This window comes from Pipra filicauda, unplaced genomic scaffold (genome assembly GCF_003945595.2).
Source record: "Pipra filicauda isolate LSUMZ 115617 unplaced genomic scaffold, ASM394559v2 scaffold1_size10287979_pilon, whole genome shotgun sequence".
In the NCBI taxonomy this organism is placed as follows: domain Eukaryota; kingdom Metazoa; phylum Chordata; class Aves; order Passeriformes; family Pipridae; genus Pipra; species Pipra filicauda.
In genome coordinates, this window is record NW_024104310.1 from 3,085,811 (window position 1) to 3,110,148 (window position 24,338).

Below are 24,338 nucleotides of genomic sequence, written 5' to 3' on the forward strand. Positions count from 1 at the left end.
CAGCTGGACTGCAGTTAGGGACCATATGACTGCTTTCTGTTTATTTAGATGTGAGGTCATGCACTGTGCATTAAACCATCAGTTTTAAAAGGTGGATACTAAGAATTGCGGCTGGAGTTCAGACACAAACAGGGATACGCTGGAAAATATTCTGTATCTTTCAGGGCATTAAGGCCAAATTCCACAATAAATTCCATTAATTTATGCACCCCAATTTGGCTCAAATGTAAGCATGCTGTGTGATATTATGAAACTCAGTATCTGATTCCACAGTAAAAAAAAGGCCCATTTCCTGATTGCTTAGAATTTTCAGCTTCTAAAGCTGCTGCATAACATGCACAACATCTACCTCCTTCCAGTGTTTTCAAAATAGAGATTAATTATGACTTACATGGCCAGTTCTAAAATGAATAATCAAAAAATTATTTTTTTCTATCTATATTTTACAAGGAAAAAGGCAGAAGCAGCTCATGAGGAGAAATTTACATCTGACTATTACTTCTTTTCATGATTTTGGCTTACTGCTTACTCCCCAAGCTGAGCAAATCCTCAGCCTTACAGGGAGCTATGTCAGAGACCTGCCAGGCAAAAAGACTTGGAAAAACTAAAAGCAAGTAGCTCTTATCACCCTTCGGAATGCTGCATCTACAGATCAGAAACTCCTGTTTAACAATGCCAATGGAATTAATGCATCTCTGAATCTGCTTCAAATAGTAAATAAAGAACACAAAGTATGTTACAATAAATATGTCAGAAAACCTCCTTTTTGATTGTGAATATTACATGTTATTTCAGTAATAAAGTAATCAAAAAAGTTCTACTGAATCTTTGTTTTAGAAAACTTTCTCTACATAGCACTATCAGTGAAAATAAACATACCTTCATCTTCCCAGCAACTGTTTGTACTCCCTTCTCTTTCACTGTTTTCTGGTAACACTATATGGTCTGTTGGCAATTCATCTTCTGGCACACTAGCATCACAGTCTGCTGCATCCGTTACACTTTCTTCTTCCACTATATGCAATTTATCTTCATCATCTGAATCTGAGTTTGCTTCTACCACGTTATTATAATTGGTGACTGTGGACAGACAAAAACAAAATACTGATCAATATACTTTTAATTGACAGCTTGGAGGTCCAAAGCTTCCAGTACTCTGGCCAGATGGTGTATCTGGGGCATCTCCATGGAGTCTCATTGTTATTTCTTCTTTCCACATGGGGATGGCAGTGCCCTGTGAGCAGCTGACAGCTGCTGGGCTTCCACCACTGTTAGGGACCATGGTACCTCTCACTCGTGCACACCCAGCATAAGGCTGCACAAGGAAAAGCACTGCACAACTCCAGAGCTGGAGCCACAGTGGAGCAACAGAATTCCAAACAGATCATTCCAATTTGGATGCCAGCATTACTGCATGTCTCCTTTAAGATTAATGTGGTCTGGACAATAGTTTGTGAAACAGCACTGACAAACAACATTTGGTTACAGACAGATGTGTATAATGGGGACAGGATGTATGCACATAGCAATCAGCGGGGCACAGAAGGAACCAAATTGTAGGGAAACAACTGGCACTGAGGACCAAGTGAACCCAGGCTGAGCACCTCTAGAGAGGGCAGCTCTGCCACTCTGGTAAGGTCCCAGAGAGCAGGTCCTGGCCTGCTGGTGCACATGCCAGCTGTGCTCACCAAGTCCAGCTTCTCGCTGGCTCCTCCTGTAACTAGTGCCACCTCATGCTCCCAACCGTGTGAATCAAGGAACAATAAGGAGATTTGATTCAGAAGAGCTTAAGTGCTCCTGATCCAAGCTAAAATACTCTTGTAGTTACGCCCATTAACGACTCAGCAGGATGAATGTGGAAGGAAAAATCACGGAGATCACTTAGAGAGGAAATCTCACACGACATTTGCCCAGCCACCAAGAACAGGTAATAACTCTACTTTTTCAGCCTGGAGAACATAGTGTGAGAGTCTTGTGGACTTATATATATGACAATATATATATGTTTCTGCCATATGGGAGCAGATTATTATTAAAATAGTCTTCATTTGTAAGCACAAAAGATCAGTTACAGCCATTTCAATTTAAAATGTAAGGAACTGAAAGTAAACTGTATTAAGAAAAAATTACTTTCACAATCTGTTGAAATATCTTGTTACACTGAAGTTAAACTATGAAACATTTATATCTGTATGGGTATTACTTCTTTACTGTCAAGTTTGAACTTCTTACGGAAATGCTTCAAAATACAGTCTAAGGAAGAGAATAAATTTATAGATGAACAAACCAACACGACTTGTCTTGGCTGCAGCACTCCTTCAGTGGTTATCAGGACTGTACCTGGGAGGCACATAATTACAGTACTTTATGATACCTGCATCCTGTCACTCTTAGCCCACGAGAAGTCACACTGATTCTTTCATGTGAAATACTGCCTATTAAGGTAGATAAATAGCAAACTAGACTCCTGTTCTTCTGAAGCTAGCTCTTTTTAAGTAGATATTTTAGTCATTTAAAAATGCATGTAAGCAGGAAAAGCGAGTAACATTATGAATTGACAGGCTACTATCTCATTTCCTTCCAATTCAGGAGAAAAATGGCTCATCTAGAACATGCATGAGCATGACAAAAGAGCCTTTTGAATTTTAAACAATCATTCAATGTTTCCATATTTTACATAGTGTTATTTGAAAAATGTACTAACTCCCCACTATTCATGGTATTGACACCTTCTAAAACCAAAAATGAAGGCAAATTACCTAAAAATACTATCTGGTCCATTGCTAACGATAAAATGTTATTCAATTAATTTTCTGTAACTGATTTTGCAATGTAAAATAGCTACTGTAAGTGATGTTGTAACAGAATGTTGTGTGAAATAGAAGGCATACATGTATTCCCTCACCAAAGCAGAAGAGATTTATGAATTTATTTTCCTGAGAAATGGCAAATGCAATTTTAAGAAAATAGTGTAACAACAGACATAAAACAGGAGGAAATGGAAAAATCATTTTAGCCTTTTGTTTCGACTGGGTTTTACTATGATGCTTAGATGTAGAGGATTATTAATATAAAATAACAATGTATTTACATTTGGCACATGTAGAGGAGATCAGTAAGATAAGGGATCAAAATTTATAGGCATAAGTTCAGATTTCAGTGATGTAGATAATGAATAGTCGGTTTTTTAAAAATAAATTTCCTGTTTAGTTTGGGAAATTAAGTGGAGTCCCTTATATTATACTTGGATTGGTTTTATGAAAAACAAAAACATAATCAAAAAGTTTGTCTAGAAGAATTACACTTATGGAGAAAAAAACCATCTTTTCCACATCACACATTTTGTGATTTCAGATATAATCTATTCATTATGGCTCTCCTCACCTTGAAACATTTTCATACATTCTCACTATACTCATGTGCCAACTCTGCAAAACTTAAAAACTCCTCCTTCTCCATAAAAAGCAAGGAACAAACGGTCAGTTCCTTCCACTAAAAATCAATTGTCAACAAGGCAACACAATAAAACCAGCAAGAAATCTGACCCTAACATTCCTGTTTTCCTCTTACAAAAAGCTTTGGGGAAAATGAAACAGCCAAACCTGGATTTAAAAGGCCTTGGCACACTTGGGATGGCCAGGCAAACCACCCCCAAACACAGTAGAAAGTTGAGCACTTAAAATGATGGAAACACTCATATACCTACATGTAACTAACTAAATTATTACATGTTGTTTTCCTACCACAGGATCCCTGCCTCATCTAGTGCTGTGATAGCAAATATGAAGAGAATGCTCACTTTTATAGAGTGAACTGAGTACTTGTAGCATCCTACCCCATTTGTTCAGATTGCAAAGTGATTGCTCATTCTTTTTATCCCCTTCAGCCAGCAGTGTTCCCAAAGTTTCACTAATAGGATGCTAGCCAGAATGGGATTACATATTACATATTATAATATACTGTATATGCTCATATACAATATATTATAACTATATATTGTATCATTATATGATTATATATTCGATATTATATATAATTTCCTTACATGGCATTCAGCAGGAATGCTTCAAAACATATAATTAACTGAACTGCAGCAGGGTGAAGATGATATCTCCACTTCACAGAGAAGAAATTGTCAACTTAAAAACCAGAGGAGTCTTTTGGCAATCCTGCCATAGCCACGTCAGTGTAAGGCACTTCAGGCCTTACTTTTCAGAGGACTTTGCATTTACACAGCATTTCATATATTCAAAGCTCACTTGTTTTCATTCCAAATGTAGCTGTGCCCAGAGCCCAGGTACTTTGGCACAAGTGCCACAGCAACTAGAAACATATAGAGATCCACCTTCAAGTAAGTGACCTTCCAGAATCACATAAAAACTCTTTGAAAGACAGAGAATAAAATCTAGTCTTTCACAGGAGCTTTCAAACACCTTAGAGAGAGTGCTTTTGATTCCTGCATCCCTCTACTTAAATTACTACGCTTTCCAGCAATTAAGGCAAGGGTTCTGGAGGCAACAGCTTCCTTTAATAAACAGCCCTGATTTATTCTCTGGGCATCATTCCTCCTGTGAAAAAATTATGTGATCACATAATTAAAGATCTTATCATTATGCTTACATGCAAGGGACAAATTAAAACAGTTTGAACAATCTTCATTTTGACATTTTCCAACTTTTTTTGAATGCTCAGCTTTCAAAGTCAAGTGTTCAATTTCAAAGGATGTATTAATAGTCTTTAATAGAAGTGATGGTTTAAAAAAACAATAAGGCCCTGTAATTTAGTATATTTTTAGCTAATTAAAATTTAAATCCCATTACATGGTACCATACTGATCCCCGCACGGCTGCAAAGCTTAGCTTTAGCAATGCAAATTTGCTCCTGGTGCCCTACCAGACTAAGGGGCAGGAGTAGCAAGTTGCTACCTTCGTTTGGTCAGGCAGGTGTTGGCTACATGTTTCACAGCTCTTTGCAGACTTTTAAGTAACCCTGCAACTATGGCATGTGGGATCCAATTCCAGGGGTAACTATCCTCCCCCTCTCCCTTCTTCAGTTCAGTCCTAGAGCCAAATGTAGACCTCCCCTATCTGCACATCATCTTGGGTGTTTTCTCCTCTCATCCTTGATGCTTCTTCAGAATAGTCACCACTGTAAGAAGCCCACAAGCCTTGCTCAATGCCTGATGCCACTGCTGAAGTTAGGAGGAACACATTTAATTAAACCTTTTTGGATGGAGAATGAAATATACTCAATACAAAAGCAATATGTAGAGGCTACTGTTTACAATCTCTGAAAGAAATTCAATTGAATATACATAAATGATGACTCCAAGGGGCTTCTAATTTGGCTAAATATTCCACGTAGAAAATAAAAACCACACGTAAAACCTCACTTGGAACAGTTATGGCTTCCTGATGAAATAACTACAAATATTTCAGACTTCAGTGCTAGTTACTTTTAGTTAATGTAATTTAAAAGCAGTGACTAGTAAATAAAATAATTCAGCCTGGATCACAGAAAACTGGCACCACCAGCAGTCAGTGTCTCCATGATGAGATACTGCTCTGTGAAAAGCCAGGACAATTAGAGAGGTTACGTCACCCTCAGCCACCAGCGCTCCAGGGACGGCTACCAGCCACAGGGGAGAAGAAGCAGACCACTGAAGGGTATCTTATCTTCAGCTGTAAAAGCTAAGTCAGACTCAGATCATGAACCATGGCTGTAAACCACTGAAAACAGGTCTCCAGACAAGCACATACGACTTATCGCACACATACGGGCCTATTCCATTCAATGTATAGTATGCAACCTTAGCAAAAAAGTTTAAATTATTAAAGTTTAATTATTAATTTCAGCTTTACTTTCAAAGATTAATAGAAAGCCTCAACAAACGTATTACAAATGACAATGAAGACTATCCTATAAAAACCAATTTTTATATAATTACTATATAACATCTGATATAATTATGAAATTGTAATTAAAAATATATGAAAAATACATTACTTATTCTCCTGTTGATCCCTTTCTTGATACAGCATCCTTATTCTTAAAGAATAAATGACTATCTGTAGTTGAAGCTTTCATTGCTCTAAGAGTAAATGACTGTAAAATGAAATGCAGAAAATGAGCTCTGCTTTCTGAATTTTTACAGTCCTAGATGCACAGCAGATGTATGATGTTGTGCAATTCTAATTAAAAAAGAAACGTGTTCAAATGGAAGTAGCGATTAAAGAGCTAAAAAAGACATATATATTATTTTGCTGAATACAGCTAGGAAACTATGATACATATGTCTAGTCAAATTCAAACATGATATTTAAAAGGAAAAAAGTTGTCAGTTCTTTGATTTAAAACCAGCAAACCCAGGAAATTCAAGGCAAACACTCATATTGTAGACCTGAAAGACTACAGGACTCACTGTTTCCATAACATATACTATAATTGGTGAATCTCCAAAAAGACAAGTGACCTGGGTGCTAACAGAAGGAAGATGGCAGCAGGTACCCACTCACTGCTCCCCCATCCAGATCCGCCCTCAGAATCATTAGATGAAAGACAACATTCCCAACATGAAGAATGACCCCATCAAGTTCATGTCCCTCACATTCTGATAGAAATTTACTCATCTCAACCAGATAAAAACATGTGGTGGAATTTATTCTGATTTATGCATCAGAATAATTTGAGATCAGGTGGTAACAGGACAGAACTGAACTAAAAAGAGAATAGGATTCCACAGAACTAAGCCAAAATGTCTAATGTGTAATACCAGGATCTGGAAGCACACAGAAGGGAAGGACGCTTTGAACCTATTACAACCTGTTCTTCAGTACCTGACAATGGTCACTGTCTTTTATGGAGAGTCTGGTCCAACATTCTTACTACCTGCCTCTTTTGTACCTTTCCATACTTAATCCAAGAATTCCACCTACTTCCACTAGGAAAAAACACAAACTTTTAGGAATTTGTGAGTTAACACAAACACCCTTGAATTTTTCAAGATGTTGAACACCATGTAACCAAGAGATTTGTGTGGGCTCAGTATCTCAAAACTGAACAGGCTGGAGATCTAGATTCTGATTCTGATCTTTTAGAAATCCTACTTCTAAAGGATTTTCCAATAAAAAATTTTGAAAGCTTATGCATGAATATTCTTAGAAAGAAAGCTTTGATTCTACAAACTGGAACAACTCCTGTGCTCTTTGAAGTGAATTCTTGGTTCACGGATTTCTGGTCTGACAGCCTACAATCATCTCTTGGAAACCATTTAAACTCTCTGTCAGCCCAACTGACCCATATATTATTAAGCTCTAGTCTAAAAAATATTTTAAGCAAAATATATTGCAAAGTCTGAAACTTAATAATTTAGCATTCAATATTTTTTATTTAGATTTTAGGGTATACTATTAATTTTGTTACTACTCCTGAATGAAATGTCATATTTCTGCCTCTCCACTGATAAGCTGCCCACTATCTTCAGTAAAGTTAGACCTTTACGTTCTTTTCCTAATTTTCCTCTCAGTTTAATATATACGCTTGACATACAATAATATTACAGGACCATGCTACCATCTGAAGCAGAAACACAGGAAAGAGCTTAAGGAAAGAGAAGGCATATGTTGATGTTTCTACTAAAATTCCTGCCTGGAGTTTTTTGGCTTCTGGAATTGAGAAAATGATACATGTTGTCTTCATACCTAATAGCTTCATTTTCCATGAATTTGTCTGCTTGCTTCTTGAACTCATGAAAATTTTGGCATTCACATTATTCTGAGGCAAGCAGTTTCACAGCCCTGTGTTGTGGGAAGAGTAAATTTCTTCTGTTGCTTTTGACCCTGCTCTGCACTGTATTCAGTGGGTGTCCCCTAAATCCTCCCGACTTGTGTCCTCTATGCTGTTCATGATTTACGTGCTTCATCACACTGCCCTCCCTTACAACATGAAGAGTCTTTTGTCCACTTGTTACCTGTACAAAAGTTGTTCCACTGATCATTTTGGCTGCATCTCTCTAGACCTTCTTCTGTTCTGCTGCATTACTGTATTTACAGAGGGAGAGGTGACAATCTAGAACTGCACCCAGCATTCATCTCGGATTAGACTGCAGCAACAATGCACTGTTTTCTTCTCTATCACTTTTCTAATAATGCAGGCATATTCTAGGACTTTTCTTGACTTCCACAAGTAATTAAACTAGCATTACTAAAGGTTTATTATCTGTAAACCCAGAAGTTCTGTTTTTGAATGGTAACAATCAGTTCAGAACACTCCCTCGCATACATCGTTTCGCTTTTATGCACCTAGAATTTTATCTGCCTACTACTGGCTTGACTATTTGGGAACACTTTATTTCCCAAACAAGTACAAGCAACCCTTAGTGAAAATATTTGCTGCTTCATAATCATGCCATTGCCTCCCTCAAGGTAGCAGGTTGACTTCCCATAGCATTGGAATGGCCAGCAGCATTACAGACGAGAGTGGAGGCAGCAAAAAACATTCCATTAGGTAGCTTGTTGAATTCAGTAAAAAGACACAATGAGACCTTGTATGTGCAAAGTGTGAGGAAACTGTATTATACTTTCGATTAAGTCATTCAAGAACAAAAACCCTGCTAGAGATTAGTTTCTGAAACAATCCATTTAAAAATTAATTTAAGATCATAGTTGCAATTTTCAGAAAAGTAATTCTGCTTTTAAGAACAGTATATGTGCTGTAACTGTGGAGAACAGAACTATATATATAAAAGGTTGCCTCATTTTTATTTAGACATATACACGAGTGTGCTCACACAGGAAAAGGGAAACTGGATTCAGTCCTTCCTCTGCCTGAAGTCATCAAACTTACATCTCCCACTTGTGTTTATATAAATATATGAAGTTGAAAAAATAAAAGTCTAAATATTTACATGTACTGAGCACATTTCTGATAATTTCGTTTAACTAGTAAAAACCTCTTTCGAAATGTTTTTACACCTTTTAACTGAATACTTATGTCCAGCCAAATGCATCTCGACACACACTTTAACTGAATATTCTGACACATTAAACCCCTTAAAATTCAAGAAACTTAAAGAAGCTTAGTACTTAAAGTACTAACGTATATAAATCATCTCAATACACATGTACTGGATTATTTGGTCTTCAGGTCAACTAAAAGAAACTTTGAGTTTAAAATAAATGCTTTGCAAGCACGCTGAAGACTAAAAATGCTTTACCAAAAGGGAGACTGGATGTTTGGCTTGGTTTACCCAATACACATTAAAATCAGTGGTGTAAATAGAATTTTTCTGCTTGTCAATTTTGAATCACAGTTTTAAAATCAATCAGTATTTGACACTAAAAACAAACTGACCCTCAATGTTGATGGCACAGTCTGGAGCAAAGCCTGATGATCTAAGTCAGGATCAGTTCCCCAGAATGAAGGTAACGGCTACAGCTCTGGCACTAGACTCTAAGATGACATAAGTGACGCTTGGAGCAAATCTGGCAAATATTCCAGATTCAGTGATTAAATTTTTTGTTGGTTGCCTTTGTTCTTATTATTAGGTCAATTTAGAGTAACTTAATCCTCTATGCAAAATTACACTGAGACAGGACACTTTGGTAGTGTACTATTTAGAAACCCAGAAGGAGTTCAAGGCTTCTCAGTGGAGCAGACACAGTGGAGTTTCTGCCATCAGTGGTGACTTAATGCTATTTGTTACAAATTTATAAATCTTATAAAGGTGAGAAACAACTTCGAAAATTAATTCTGGTGCTCATATGACAATTCAGTTGTGTGTAGAACTGCCATGAGTTCAGAGAGGAGAAGTAAAGAGTACACATTAAATACCAAGGTATTTAGCCTTGGTCCAACAATAATCTTAAAATACAGGAAAACATATGTTTATGAATGTATACATACATACTTACATATGTATTGTCAGGTTTGATAGCCTAAAATTAGATTTGGAAACGTATACCTATAAATAATAAAAAAATCTGATTTTTAAATATTTCTCTTACTAGGGTTACTTCAGAAAAGTAACTTAAGAAATGTAATTTTCAGCATGCTACTTTGAGACTTTTCATTACTTTGTAGCTCTTCTGTGCTAAAAATGGAAACTTTATAGCTTTGCAAAATGAAGACTTTCAGTCTTTCTGTGACACAGAGGGACTTGCAATAGTAAAATCTCTATTGGATTTGCAAATGATGGCCCTTTTTCTAATGAAAAAGCTAACTGTTGTCCAAATATTCTCTCCTTATAGTCTCTGGATTGATCAAAATTCTACATGCAAATACGAAAATTCTCAGTGGCAGCATAATTTGAAAAATGGTATTATTACAAGGTGCTTATTGGTTTGAAAATACTAAAAATGGCCCCATAATAAAGAAATTAACATTCAGAAACAAGATAGCCAAAGGTGTATGAAAAAATTAACTGTATCCTTCACCTGTTATCATCATTGTACAAGTCAAGAGCTTTCTACAAATGAGAACTTAACTCTGTCTGTGTAATTCTACGTCAACTGCTGCTGTCAGGAAGCTTTACAGAAACTTACAAGAAGTTTAATACTTTAAAGAAGGATTTATAAAAACTTAGAGCAGTGAACAAAAAGAACTATATCCCCTCCATGCATTTTTTTAATATCTACTGGAAAAAAATAATTTCAATAATTTCACCGCAGCTTTAAACACTCAGCAGGGGAGAAGCTGTGTGCCTTGGTTCATTTTTCTCTCTCCCTGACTCTCCCATTTTACATGCTGTCCCTCAGGTAGCCTCATAAAATGCAGAATAGTGTTAACTCATTATAGGTGACAAAACTTCTCTTCAACATGGAAGTTTTTACAAGTATTTATACTTGTAAATGCATGTGGACAAAACAAATATCAAACAAAAGGTGGGGAGAGCACAGGCTTTTGACTAAATCTCCTTCTCTCTTCCCATTTTTCACTTTCTAAAGAACATATAATTTTCCCATAAAGTTGAACGGGCATAAATAGAAAATCTTGATGTTTATGATTTTTTAAAACAATCTGCATTTTCAAAAATATACAGGGACCAATCCTGGGCAGGTGGCAGCGATACAGGCACTCTCTGCTCCAAATTAAAGAGGAAAAAAAGTAGAAACCTTTCCCTCATGTCCTATTTCATCGCTGGAAAGTTTGCATTTCTGTTATTAGTTGTAGAGTTTATCACTTTACTCAGAAGACTGGAAAAAAGGATCTACCCATCCGAATGGTGCCTCTCACAGCCAAGGACAGTCTGAGGGCTGCAGTGGTTTACTGCCTCCAAGACAACTGAGTGTGGTGATCATAAAAATTAAGCATAAGATGCATAAATATCTGAGAAGTCTTCATCTTTTAGTACCTCCAATTACTGAACAAATGGAAACAGTGAACTAAACTGAGGAAAGGCTAAAAGGAAGAAGTATTTCCATGTGTTACACAGTCTGTTTTACTCTTCAAAATCTACCTTTCCACTGGTGACTGTACCACTCTGCTCTATGTTCAAAATGCTACTACTCCAGATAGTTGACATTTCTTTCCATTATAAAACTTTTCACATATTAAAAAAAGTTAGCCAAGAGAAGCATTTAAGAGGTAAGACCATTACTTACTTTCTCAAAGACATATTTTTAAAAATAGATGATTTATTACTACAGTAAAAAATAACCCTTACACACAGAAAAATGCCACCAATTAAAGATTAGCCATAGAAAATTGTCTCATCATTACTTGGCACCAGGTCTCAATGGGTTCCAATCACCTGGGAGAATAGGCTTGGTAAGAGGAACTTACTTGATTGCAGCAAGATGGAGGTACCAATTCTAAGATATATACAGGCATAAACCACACACACTAAAGTCACATAAAAGTTCCCTCATACTGACTAGCTTGCTAAAGAAGTGCAATATCCTATTTCTGTTCACAACTGTAGCATAAACTGAGGACAACTCTAACACAGTTTCTTATGATTTATCCTCATTAAAGACTTAATCTGAATCACAGTTGGATAATTACCTTAATCCATACTGAAAAACCTGACAGCCACATTTCAGCATTGTACGTACAAAGTCAGGTTAGTAGAAATTATCACCTGTAAACAAACTTCTCCATGGTGCTAACTCAATACCTCAATCAGTTCAGATACTATTAGGCCAGGTTAATTCTTCAGGAAGACACAGTTGACATGTCTATGTAAGCGAGCATTATATATTTCATAATATTGGTTATTTTACATAATTACCTAGGTTTATATACATTAAATATTTATTTCAGGGGTTGGTTTATAAAGTTTTGAGACTCTCTTAGATACAAGCTGAAGAATGAATACCCCAATGGCACATTTTACATACAGGAATAGCCTATGACAGCAATTCTTTCTTGCCCTCCAAGTTTTATGAGTATCATAACGTGCCACCAGAAAAGTCTTCACCGTTAAGAAAATTATATACAAGGTAGAGATATCACTGTAATCAATCACATGCCTTATGAAGCCCTGACATTTTTTGTTATTCATTCCTAAATTAATAGAACAATAAATTAGGCAATTTTAAACAGATGTCACATAAATATAACCTAAATTAATAAATTATCAACATAAATTTCTTTAGAAAGTATAAATTTGTTTTCATTTCATATTTCACAACATTCTTTTTCCTAATCTCCAAGTAATTTCTTAAATATACCACTTGAAAGAGAGCTAGTTTGTCAAATGCATAATGGTCACCTATTTATTCTGACTACAGGTTTAAACACTACAGTATTCAATAACTCCCCTGGCTGTTCCCTACTTATAACACAGTGAAGGAATTTTTTTTTTTACTTGCCTTTTAAGTTGAAAAGCTACATTTTGGCTTCACTCTAATTTCAAATAGTAACAGAACAGCATTTTAATGGTGTTCAAGGTTTTAGTTTTCAAAATATGTGTCCTGACTTTTGGAGTCAGGTTACCTTATTTGTAGAGATCGTATGTTATCATCATGACAGATTATTATAGTAAACATTCCCAATTCACTTTTTGTGAAAATAAAGATTATAAAGAGATGCTAGTATACCAGTGTAGGTGAACCCAGTTTCAGTATGTAATTTGGATGATCTGGTTTGCTATAGGTAGCTTTGCACCTTGAATAATATGAGTTTATTACGCATATTCATATAGGATGTGTACATAATTTTTGCATTTATATTCACAGCTAATCAACCAAAACATTGGCAGCAGAAAATTACTGTCTGGGAGTGGTATGACAAGTTTGAAGCATCTCTCCAATTTTTAATTATCTACTATATTTTTGCAATACTCCCTTTCAGATTACAGATTTTTCATGTTACTGATTTTCAATTCCTTTAAAATATTAAATCACTGGCTATTTATATAATTTATTTGTGTGAAGTGGGAAATAATGCACCATCTAAATTCTAAGTGTGGCTTGTTCGCTTTGCAAGATAATGAACAGCTATCATTCCCAGAAACCTATTGCAGTGTAGGAGCATGAATAAAGAGACAGTCAAAAAATATGCAATGGACTTACTCTGTTTTACTGCATTTCAAGGGTAGACAATCCCCAGTGTTCTATTTAAACAGGTGGCTACATGAGATTATGAAAGGTCTCATTTATCCTGTTTAAATGGAAGTATAAAGCTTAAAGAATAGTTTAATTTTCAAAAGAAGCATTCCAGGAGGATTACATTACATTGCTAAAATAATAATGGGAAATTTTATGTTAGTGAATTTTTATACATTTAAATAAAACTCTGTATATTTATACAAATCAGAATGAAACCTAATGGGTATTTCTGATATTATATGAAGGAAATAAACATGTTTTGCCATACTAACCTCTTCACTTCAAAAGACTGTGAATGTAGTCCACAGCACACTTCAGCAAGAGCTTATCTTTCTCTGAAAATCAAGTAATTTATGATAGATGCTTCCAAAGGCAGGGTTAACATCTTTAAAACTATAATCTGGATTTTTCATATACAGCTACTGAATCTCCCTGCAGAGGCAATTACACGCAGATTTTTGGACAAACCAACTCTTCAGCCCCCATGTTGAAGAACAACCCTTATCTATCCATTAAAATATTTTGCAGTCATTGTCAGCACATGCTTCAAAGGAAGTCAGGTTCACAAAGAAGGTATGAGAAGAGAATGCCATGAGGTTTCAGGATTTGCACAGCCATGCTGACACTGGCCCTACAGCTGCTCCCCATCAGAGACATGAAGATTCAAACCAGCATTGAGAAAGTGCTGCAAGAATGAAGAGAAACATATATAAGAGCCTCTTGCTGAAATACACTCACATATGCACTCTAGCACAAAGAAATACTAAATTTAGGCACTAGCCTAAATTAAAAAAAAAAAAAATCATTCACTTCTCAATATAAACTACTTAGATGAACTAGTAAGCTATTAGATGTTCTAGCAAACTATTTCAGAATGTTTTCCTTAAAATGTGAAATAACATCTTGAGAAAACAGCACTGCTATCCTTGAAGAATGATAAGTCTATCTATCAAAACAGCCTTAATGAATAAGAAAATATCTTGCAAAGCCAGGAACTTCAGAGCAGACATAACATGATGACATGATATTATCTCTGTCTGAACTTTTGTGGCAGAAAAAGCTTGGGAATTAGATGCTGGAGAGCAGTAAGGGACCTGGGGGTCCTGGTTGATGGCAAGTTGAATAGGAGTCAGCAGTGCCCTGGTAGCCAGGAGGGCCAACCGTGTCCTGGGGGGCATCAGGCAAAGCATCACCAGCCAGGCGAGGGAGGGGATCGTCCTGCGCTGCTCTGCACTAGGCCGACCTCATCTTGAATATTGTGTGCAGTTTGGGGCACCACAATGCAAAAAAGATATTAAGCTACTAGAGAGTGTCCAAAGGAGGGCCACAACGATGGTGAAGGGTCTGGAGGGGAAGCCTCAAGAGGAGCAGCTCAGGTCACTTGGTCTGTTCAGCCTGGAGAGGAGGAGACTGAGGGCAGACCTCACTGGGGTCTTCAACATTCTCACAGGGGGAAGTGGAGGGGCAGGTACTGATCTCTTCACTCTCATGACCAGTGACAGAACTTGAGGAAATGGCCTGAAGCTGAGTCAGGGGAAGTTTAGGTTGGATATCAGGAAAAGGTTTTTACCCACAGGGTGGTTGAGCACTGGAACAGGCTCCCCAGGGAAGTGGTCACAGCACCAAACCTGTCTGAGTTCAAGAAGGATTTGGACAATGCTCTCAGGCACACGGTGTGATTTTTGGGGTGTCCTGCATAGGGCCAGAAGTTGGACTTGATGACCCTGATGGGTACCTTCCAACTCAGTATATTCTATAATTCTATGATTATTCAGAAAAAAAAAATTACAATCTTAAATCTGACTACTGAAAATAGAGTCTATACAGGATCTCTAGTAAAATATTCTTTGAACCACTTGTCTAATTCAATACATAGGCACAGAAAAAAGCATGGCACAGGAGAGCACACCGTTCTGCTCCAACACTACTAAATGAGCACCTGCTCGGACTCCTCATTGCAGCTTTCTGCGGTCAAATCAAGTGCACCCCTTCCCCTCTCCTAACAGCCATAAGCATCGATAGACAGCAATAAAACACATTTTCATGTAGAAATTGATGACTTGTCAATGAATATGAGCTTGAAATGTGATAAGTCCAATTCTTTGAGCTTAAGCCCTGTATGAGTGACCACTGGAGCTGGCAAATGAGGCCATCAGCTGCCATTCCTGCAGTCCTGAAGGCAGCCAGCACCTCCAGGGAGGGCTCCTACTCTCCTGAGCATGAGGGTACTTTCCAAATGGCAATCCTTGCCTTTAAACCTTATACTACACAGATTACAGTTTCCTCTTGTATTTCTGAATTCTACCAGGAACAGAAACTCCTGCTAACTGCTGAAAATGTGTGTATAACTCGATGATTTTAGGAAAAAATCTGCCTCAAGAGAGATGTGGAATTCACAAACAAACATATGTCAGGAAGAAAGGGCTCTAACTGGCACAAATACAAGGATTTTCAATATTTTTATTTATTTTTTACCTAATTTTATGAATTTATGTAGTTTAAAGAAGGAATGGCCAAGAAAGCACTTTTCCAATCAGAAGAGAAATAGCTTTCCTTACTGAACAGAACTGAAGTAATTGGTTCTGTAATGTGACTGAGATCCAGATAAAGCTGTTCTGTCCCTTGTCCTCTGCTGCATCTCTGGAGAAGCTCCCTCAGCTGCTTTGCTTCATTCAGCCTCACATTTATTTCTTCATAAACTCCAAAGTGAATTATTCCTTACACTATTTCATATTTTCCAGTCACAGAAAAAAATCCCACAGGTAAAAATATTTCTAATTCTTTCATTCATTTGTTGCTAACTTTTTTTTTTTAATATGAGAGACTGCAGGTTATCTATAATTATTTTTTGGAGGGGCAAATTAAGTGTTGGCACAAAACAGGGGAAGGGAGAAACAAGATCTTTTTGACATTCTTCCATTAGTGTTAACTTGAGTGTAATATGAGCTGAATGAACAGGAGCTAATGAGCTAATGTTAAAACCTTTTTCAAATATTCATAATTACTTTTAATAGTATGCAACTAGATGATACACTGAATTTCCAAGAAAGCATGCACCAACGTTCGTACAGGATCAACACATGGCAAAGTAAAGCTTGTAAAAGGTTCCAATAAATACTTTAAAAAACAGTCCAGCAAATGAAGATGATTTAAAATATCAGTCCATAAAAGAAAGCTAAGATTTAATTATGGTATTGGAATTTACTGTACAGTACTGAATTTACTGTAATAAGAAGGTGTTCCACGACTTGTTAATTGTGATGAATAACTGTATTCAATTTAGTCCAACAACTCCAAATTCCCACTGTCTACACAGTGCAACTACAATTCACTGACATACTCAAAAAGGAATAACAGCAATAATAACAATGCTAAAAAATATTAAATATTTTAACTTAGTTAATCCATTGGTGAGTCTTAATAATGGAGAGTTGGCTGTTAATATCTCAGATATTAGACATTTCTAGTTTTAAAACCTCTCCTTTCCTAAGGGAAAAAGAGCAAGGAAACACGGAATTTGAAGAAGAATGAAGCATTCAAATGTGATCAGACCTGACTTTTGAATCTTCTGAAATAGGAAATACGTTTCCCAGTCTATGATGATTTTTCCAAGAACATACACACCCCCATTTTTAAGATCTACCTAATCTTCTGTTTTTCCTAGGAGCAGTTGAGACACCTTTATGGTTACAGGCGTAATTAAAATAAACATGAGTTCCTAGAGCAATCAGGATCAGGGCAGGGGCTACGTCAACCCTGGACTACTTTGGTAGGGGAATTTAGATTTTTTTGGAAGCTGTGATACCATCCAAGAAAGGGAAGTGCAGGGATTAGAGGATTAGAACACAAGCACAGTCAGTGAGCAGAAGGCTACTGAGAAATCATCACTGGATAAGAAATCAGTATACCCATGAGAGACAAACGGCCAAAATGAAGGTGGAAGGATGAAATGAGAGGTTTAAAAAGAAAAAACTCACAAGTCTGTAAGGTTGCCTGACAGAAATACCACTTCTGGGAAAGGCAGGAGGGAAAAAGATACATTTCCACTGTGCTAAGGATTTTATGGAAAAATTCTGTGCCCTAACTTTCCTTCACCATAGAGAGTACAACACTCAAAGGTGTTATGGCCAGCATGAAACACTGCCTGGTAAAAAGTCTAAAGAAATAGTTGTAAGTATTACACAAATCAGTAAGAGTCAAATACATCCATACTGTTCTTGGGATCCAAAGTCAGACCTACAACTTTTCTGAACTCCCAGACTGTTAAGAAAGAGAATTATTAGGATGAACCTTTGTAGTCAAAGACACTGTGTAGAAGCTTGAGACATCTTACCAGTTGCAGACTGGTAAAATCCGAGAGACATCTATGAAATCTCTTCATACTTTTTTAAGTCCCACATGAGACATGTGAGATGAAATAAATATTCCTCCCTGAAAACATGAGTCAATAAATATACTCTTGCCTTCAGATCATCCATCTTTTTGCAAGCTGACATAAATGACACATTGGTTCTTTTTGGAGGACAAGGGAACTAGAGAGATAAAGAGCAAAGAATTTAGAACAGACCCACAAGGCTCCACATTACAGTTTAAATACAACATGACTTAAAAAACTCTTTAGTGTAAAAGCAAAAATCGACTTTGTTTTACCAGCTAAATTTAGATCAATTAGTAAACACTGTACTCTAATAGGAAGCAACTAGTTTTAGCCACTGCAGGGAATCGCTGTGCTCCGGAAACCAGCAGCTGTAAAGGTGCTGTAACAATACATCATCTGGCTCACTTATGAGGTCTGTTGATTAACAAACTCAAGGCCACACAAGGAAAGAGAAAAAAATAAAGAGGGAGTAGAGTGGGTAATTAAACTTTTCGTTTACTACACAGTGCACAGAAACACATGTGAACATTCCCCACGCTGGCTTCAGTCCAGGTTCCTTCTCTGACTTACTACAATGTTGTTTTACCATTCATGTCAACTTAAAGCCATTAAAATCCATAAAATTAACCAAACTTTCATAACGCAAAAATTATTTAAACTCTCTGTGACTAGAAGTCCTGAACAATGGTAGTGACTTTTGAGACACAAGACTTTCAGAGAGGCCAGGATGAGGAAGAATTTAAGAAAAAATTTCAGATAAATTTAAGAATTTAAGATAAATAGTCAAATTGTAATATGCCTGCTGTCCTGGAAGGACAGCAGCACTGCATTTCCAAGTAACCCAGAAGTGAGGTTAAACATACAAGAGGAGATTAAAAAAGTTAGGAACTTTGAAAAAAAAAAAAAAGACATGACAGTACATATTGAAGCCAATCCTATGATTTTCAGCAAGTTCAGGTAATGTTTTTAGATGACAAAGTAGAATCTAAGGGCATTTTTGTGAGAATAAGCCACAAATATACAACATAAATGCAATGTAAAGCACTTTAAGCACTTAAAAAAACATGCATTTTTCTAGAATTTTGATATTCCAAATAGTATTTTTTAAAAATGAAATTTTGAGGTTTTTTTGAAAAGCTACATACTTTTGACACGACGTACATGCTTGAGGAAAATTCAAGCCATATGATACTTAGATTCTTTTCTCTAGGAGAATTCCCAGGCATTTTGACTGACTACTTACAATGGAAACACTCAGTGCTACAACTCAGCCACCTCCTGGGTGGAACATCACATTCATTTTTGGCCAGCTAAAGTAGACACGGCATATTGAGGAAACTGAGTGAAAAATGTTATTATCAACCAGAATAGCTAAAAAAAAATTATTGTCATAATTTGAACACACCTAGGAAACAGCATCCCCTCTCTGTAAAAAGCACACAATGTAGTTCTTGAGAACAGAAGTAATGAAGATTACTAGTATAATGTATATATTTAAACAGTATCTAGATCTTATAGTAGTCCATTAACTTGGTGCACTCTGAATACTAATTTTGCACTATCTCATTTGAGTGCCTTAAGGGGTAAAACCTGTGAAACTGTGAGCTAGCACATAGAGAGAGGTATCCTGTATGACAGCATTTTGTTAGTAGCCACTATTAAGAATTCTTAAAGGATCTAGCAAAATTATAAAGTCTATAATTCTATTGTGCCTTGTACCATCAGACATGCAGTAATATCTGTAACATGTTCTTAGTAATAAGGCAATATGAAATTACTAATTTCTGCACCACTTATTAAATAATTTGAATCAACAGTTCTGATGTGCATTTAAAGTATGGGCAGGTCATTGCTAAAAGAAGAAAATGAAGAAAATTGACTACCAATTTTTGGTTGCGAGAAACTTAAAATGCACATGGAAGTTGTTGCAATATTCTGACATACCTTCTCCAAAATAAGTTAAAAAGTTTTATGTTTTATACTGTTACCATGGGGTGTACAGACCTACAAGAAACTACTTATTCCCATAGGCCAAGACACAAGAGCGAACAGAGGCTTTAGTTACTGTTCACCTTTAAAATAGGTCCACTAGGTCAAATAAGATACCAGTGATGGCAGAACAGAAGCCAGAAAGTTATTTGTGCTTATCAGCTGTATGGATAAACACTGAGTATTATCTGATTATCAGTCTTATCTACAAGCTCATTGGTATCTACGTATGCTATTACAAAAAACTGAATTACTTCAACATGACATGCAAATAAATGAGTCACAGTTCTTTTTTCCTTGATTCTTATTTTTGAATAGCAATGAAAAAGTACCTGGTTGCCTCCCTGGAGTTAGAGATATCTAGAATCCTAATCTCAGATCAAAAACATCAGAAAGACAGATGCCTGACTGCTTGATCAAATGTGTTTGGAGCTACTATTTCTATTCAGGAAGAAAAACATCTGATTTTTCCAAGTAAAAATGGATTTGTTCACTCTTGTTTTATTAGCACACTACAGACAGATCATTAGACACAGAGTAAGCAATTAATTAACTTTATGCAGTTAAAGAAATAAAACCAAAATGTTTTCTTTAAATAATAAAAATGTCAGCCACATATACCTGTTCTATGCACTTGTCAAAACGCAGCTTCCCCTCAGAAAAATGAGGTACAACTGAGCAGCATAAACGTTCTAACAGCGGTTTAGCAAACAAGGAGCTGTCAACTTCCAATAAGCTATTATTCACACCTCTTTAATCACTGCCACAGAGTCGATTATAAATAGCCTCATACATTTTTAAATAAGGTCATTCTAAAATGAAACAACAAAGAGGGTAGTAAATATTCCAGTACATAAGCAATTTAAATTCTACAGCATAACAGAACTGTGTGTTCTCAAATATTCAGTTTAAAGAAAGCCAACAAAACCGTTTATTAACTGGTGCAGTGTCAGACACGTATCTCTGTGAGATCAATAAACCAGCCCAATTATGTGGTAGTTTGCAAACAGATCTGAAAGAAATGAAACTATTAAGACTTGCTTACAAAATCCAGCTCCAAAACCATTATTTACAAATATACAGTAATACGAATTAATACAATACACACACTGCATGAGTAAATGTACTATGCAAACATTTCATACGCATATGAAACAGTTTCTCTGTGCTCTCCCAGAAGAATAACACAAAGAAACAACTTATGTTGAACCCTGATTCATACAAGACCCTGTTTTCTATTTTTCTTGAGATTTTAAATAATTAGAAATTATACATAAAAAAAAAGAAGAAATGCACAGGTAGAAGTGAGTTCTAAGTTTCCCTTCTTCCCCAGATTTTCTCAGATGGAAGATTACTCAATAAAAGTATATGACAAATAAGCTTAGGGAAAAAAAAGATAAAAATTAGAAATATTTATAATTATGCAATTTTTTTTTCTCAGAAAGATTATAATAATTAACCTGACAGCAATTCAAAGAAGTTAATTTAGCACTACCAGGTAAAGAAAGAATTAGAAGTAAAAAAAACAACAGATAGTTCTCATTTTACTGACCCCTTGCTGAGTTGTTACTGTGAGTACTGGAACACTCCTTCCTATTATGAATTGCATTTTTCTAACTTGATACTCAGAGAATCATAGAATATCCTGAGTTGGAAGGGACCCACGAGGATCATCAAAGTCCAGCTCCTGACTCTGCACAGGAGAGCCCCAAGGATCACACCATGAACACTGAGAGCATTGTTAAAATGCTTCTTGAACTATGGTAGGCAAGTGGTCAGAGCACTAAGCCTGGGAAGCCTGTTCCAGTGTTCAACTGCCCTCTGGATTAAGAATCTTTCCCTAATATCCAACCTAAAAATCTCACTTGACAACACTTCATGCCGTTTCCTTGGGTCCTATCACTGGCCACGAGAGAGAAGAGATCTGGTGCCTGCCCCTCCACTTCCCCTCGTGAGGAGCCACGAGAGAGAAGAGATCTGGTGCCTGTCCCTCCACTTCCCCTCGTGAGGAGCCACGAGAGAGAAGAGATCTGGTGCCTGCCCCTCCACTTCCCCTCGTGAGGAGCCACGAGAGAGAAGAGATCTGGTGCCTGTCCCTCCACTTCCCCTCGTGAGGAAGCTGTAGACTGTCATGAGGTCCCCCCTCAGTCTCCTTCAGGCTGAACAAGCCAAATGACCTCTGCCACTCCTCATACAGCTTCCCCTCTTGGCCCTTCACTATTTTTGTGCCGTTTTTCTAGACAGACACTTTTCTGTGGTTTTCAAGGCCTACTGATACATTGTGCTCTATCCGCCCAAATATTGATAGTCCTTACCTGCTCCATTGTGCCCAACCTATTTCAGAAAAAGGGTTCCGTAAGTGGGAGAGCCCCAATACTCTCCCCTCCCCAAACCTTCCCGAGGTATTTAACCCAATTTCAATTAAAGCCTCACTTATTTCTCAGATTTAGCTCAAAGGTATTTTGAACATGAGAGGAAGTTTATTTAGTTCACAGGCTGCTGTGTACCTGATTCTAAAAAACCCTAATATTGCCCAGGAGCAGCACAACCATCTACATTTTCCTCCTAGATTGAAACATACCTTAATATTAAAATGTCACATTTAAGTCTTCGTGCATCTGGGCAGACACAGGAGGCATAGTTAATTCTGCCTGCAGTCGGAGTTGGTCATGCCCAGAAGCTGCATTCCCATGGCATCATGCCTAACCTATCCACCCTGCTTCATCTTGCCTTTTCATGGTCTCACCATAAAGCAAGAGTGACTTCCCAGGTAAAGGGTATTCACATAATTAAGAACTTCGTAACTATCAAAACCTCTACCTACATCCATAAACATCCTAGAAATCAGTGTAAAGGATCCACTGGCGGTTGTTCTCAGTCTTTTCCCACAGTGAGGCAGTACTGGTATTCTATGCAGCTATACCTTCTAACTGGATTCCCATGTCTTAAATAAAGCATATTACAGCAGCTTACACAGTGAAGGGATAAAATTGCAGCTGACTACAGCAAGTTCTACATAAAAGCAAGGAGTAAGCTTTACTATTTCAGTTCCCATACAATAAAGAACTAGAAAAGGTTCAGATGTCAACAGGCATCTCAGAACATGTTCATTTCCGCGTTAGGAATGTTACTTTTTCATCTGGCTCAGTGTCATCTCCCTCACAACAACCTTTACTGAATACTTAGAAAAGGAAATAACTTATACAAAGAAATATCCCCTTTCAGCCTTAAAACCAACAAAGTTTGGTTCATGCTCCAAAGCTTTAAAACTTTATTAGGTGTATGCCTTCCATCTACCTTAAGTTCTGTAATTTGTTTATAAGAGCTAGGACAGTATTTCAGATAGCTATAAGTTTTATTAATTGCATTTTTTTTAACCTGTATCAGGGAAACAGATGTATGTTTGAATACAAACTAATTATTTTCCTGCAAAAATATGCACTATCTTATATGCTTTAAGTGCATCACCATCTGTTATTCTACATTTATTGATAACCCACCCCTGATTTTCCCATGGTTTTTCTTTTTTTGTAGAAGACTCTTTATCCTAAAAATTTTTGGTAATGATAAAGCCTCTTACATGCTGTTTACAGCATGTTCACAATGAGAGTTTTCTGGAAGAAACACAGAATCAACTATACATGATTTCTTACTTTAGGAGCATTTTGAGAGGGAGGATTTCAAGCTTTTCTTAATATTAGAGAGGATATCTTCATTGAACTATCTTCAACAAAAAGAAACTTTTCTTCTCATTCAGTATACAACTAGGTTTATAACCTGACAATTGGGCAAGGTGTAGTGTGACAGTAGTTTCAGTGGTTCCTGTGAGTCTCATGTTAGTTTGCTTTCAGCTGCTTCACGACCTTGTGGAAGCCATCAAGGAATATTAAATTCTGATAAACAAAAGAAAGATTTGCAATATGTTTCCTGCCACAGTGAGAAGAGCAGAGTTTTGATCCACAAAGAACTGGAGAGAGGTGACAGGTCTGAACTGTGAAGATGTTTGAGGACAAAGCTACTCAGCACTATCATTAAGAGATCAAGGTTGCAACCCTACAGTGGCATTCCACAAACAAGTATGAAAGGATCATGCAAATGAAACTGGTCAAATCCCATCACCTTTGGGTACCAATAATGATGCTACATATTCCCAACACCAAAAAAGGTAAGTTCACCTCAAAGTATAAAAGGACCTAGTGCAAGATGAGCCCCAAACCCAATGAATAGCAGTAAAGTCATAGAACACAAAAAACTTATACCTGTTATTTGTATTCATTAGCATCAGATGTGACTTCTATGAAGAGTAAAAAAGAAAAAATATGGTTTGAGTTTTCTAAAATATATAAAGAATACAGATACACATATATATTTACACACATATACATATAAATAACTATAATTATTTATGAAGTGCTTAATAT

The 24,338-nt window shown here is 36.7% G+C and overlaps 1 protein-coding gene across 4 annotated transcripts in view; it reads right to left on the reverse strand.

Annotated features, from left to right (window-relative positions):
• The window catches only part of ZEB1 (zinc finger E-box binding homeobox 1), a 122,055-nt gene that overhangs the window by 23,547 nt on the left and 74,170 nt on the right, over positions 1 to 24,338 (reverse strand). For all 4 annotated transcript variants that reach the window (XM_027717305.2, XM_039380637.1, XM_039380638.1 and 1 more), the window contains one exon: positions 880 to 1,080. In XM_027717305.2, the coding sequence (XP_027573106.1) occupies positions 880 to 1,080 (201 nt within the window). The remainder of the gene's footprint in view (positions 1 to 879; positions 1,081 to 24,338) is intronic.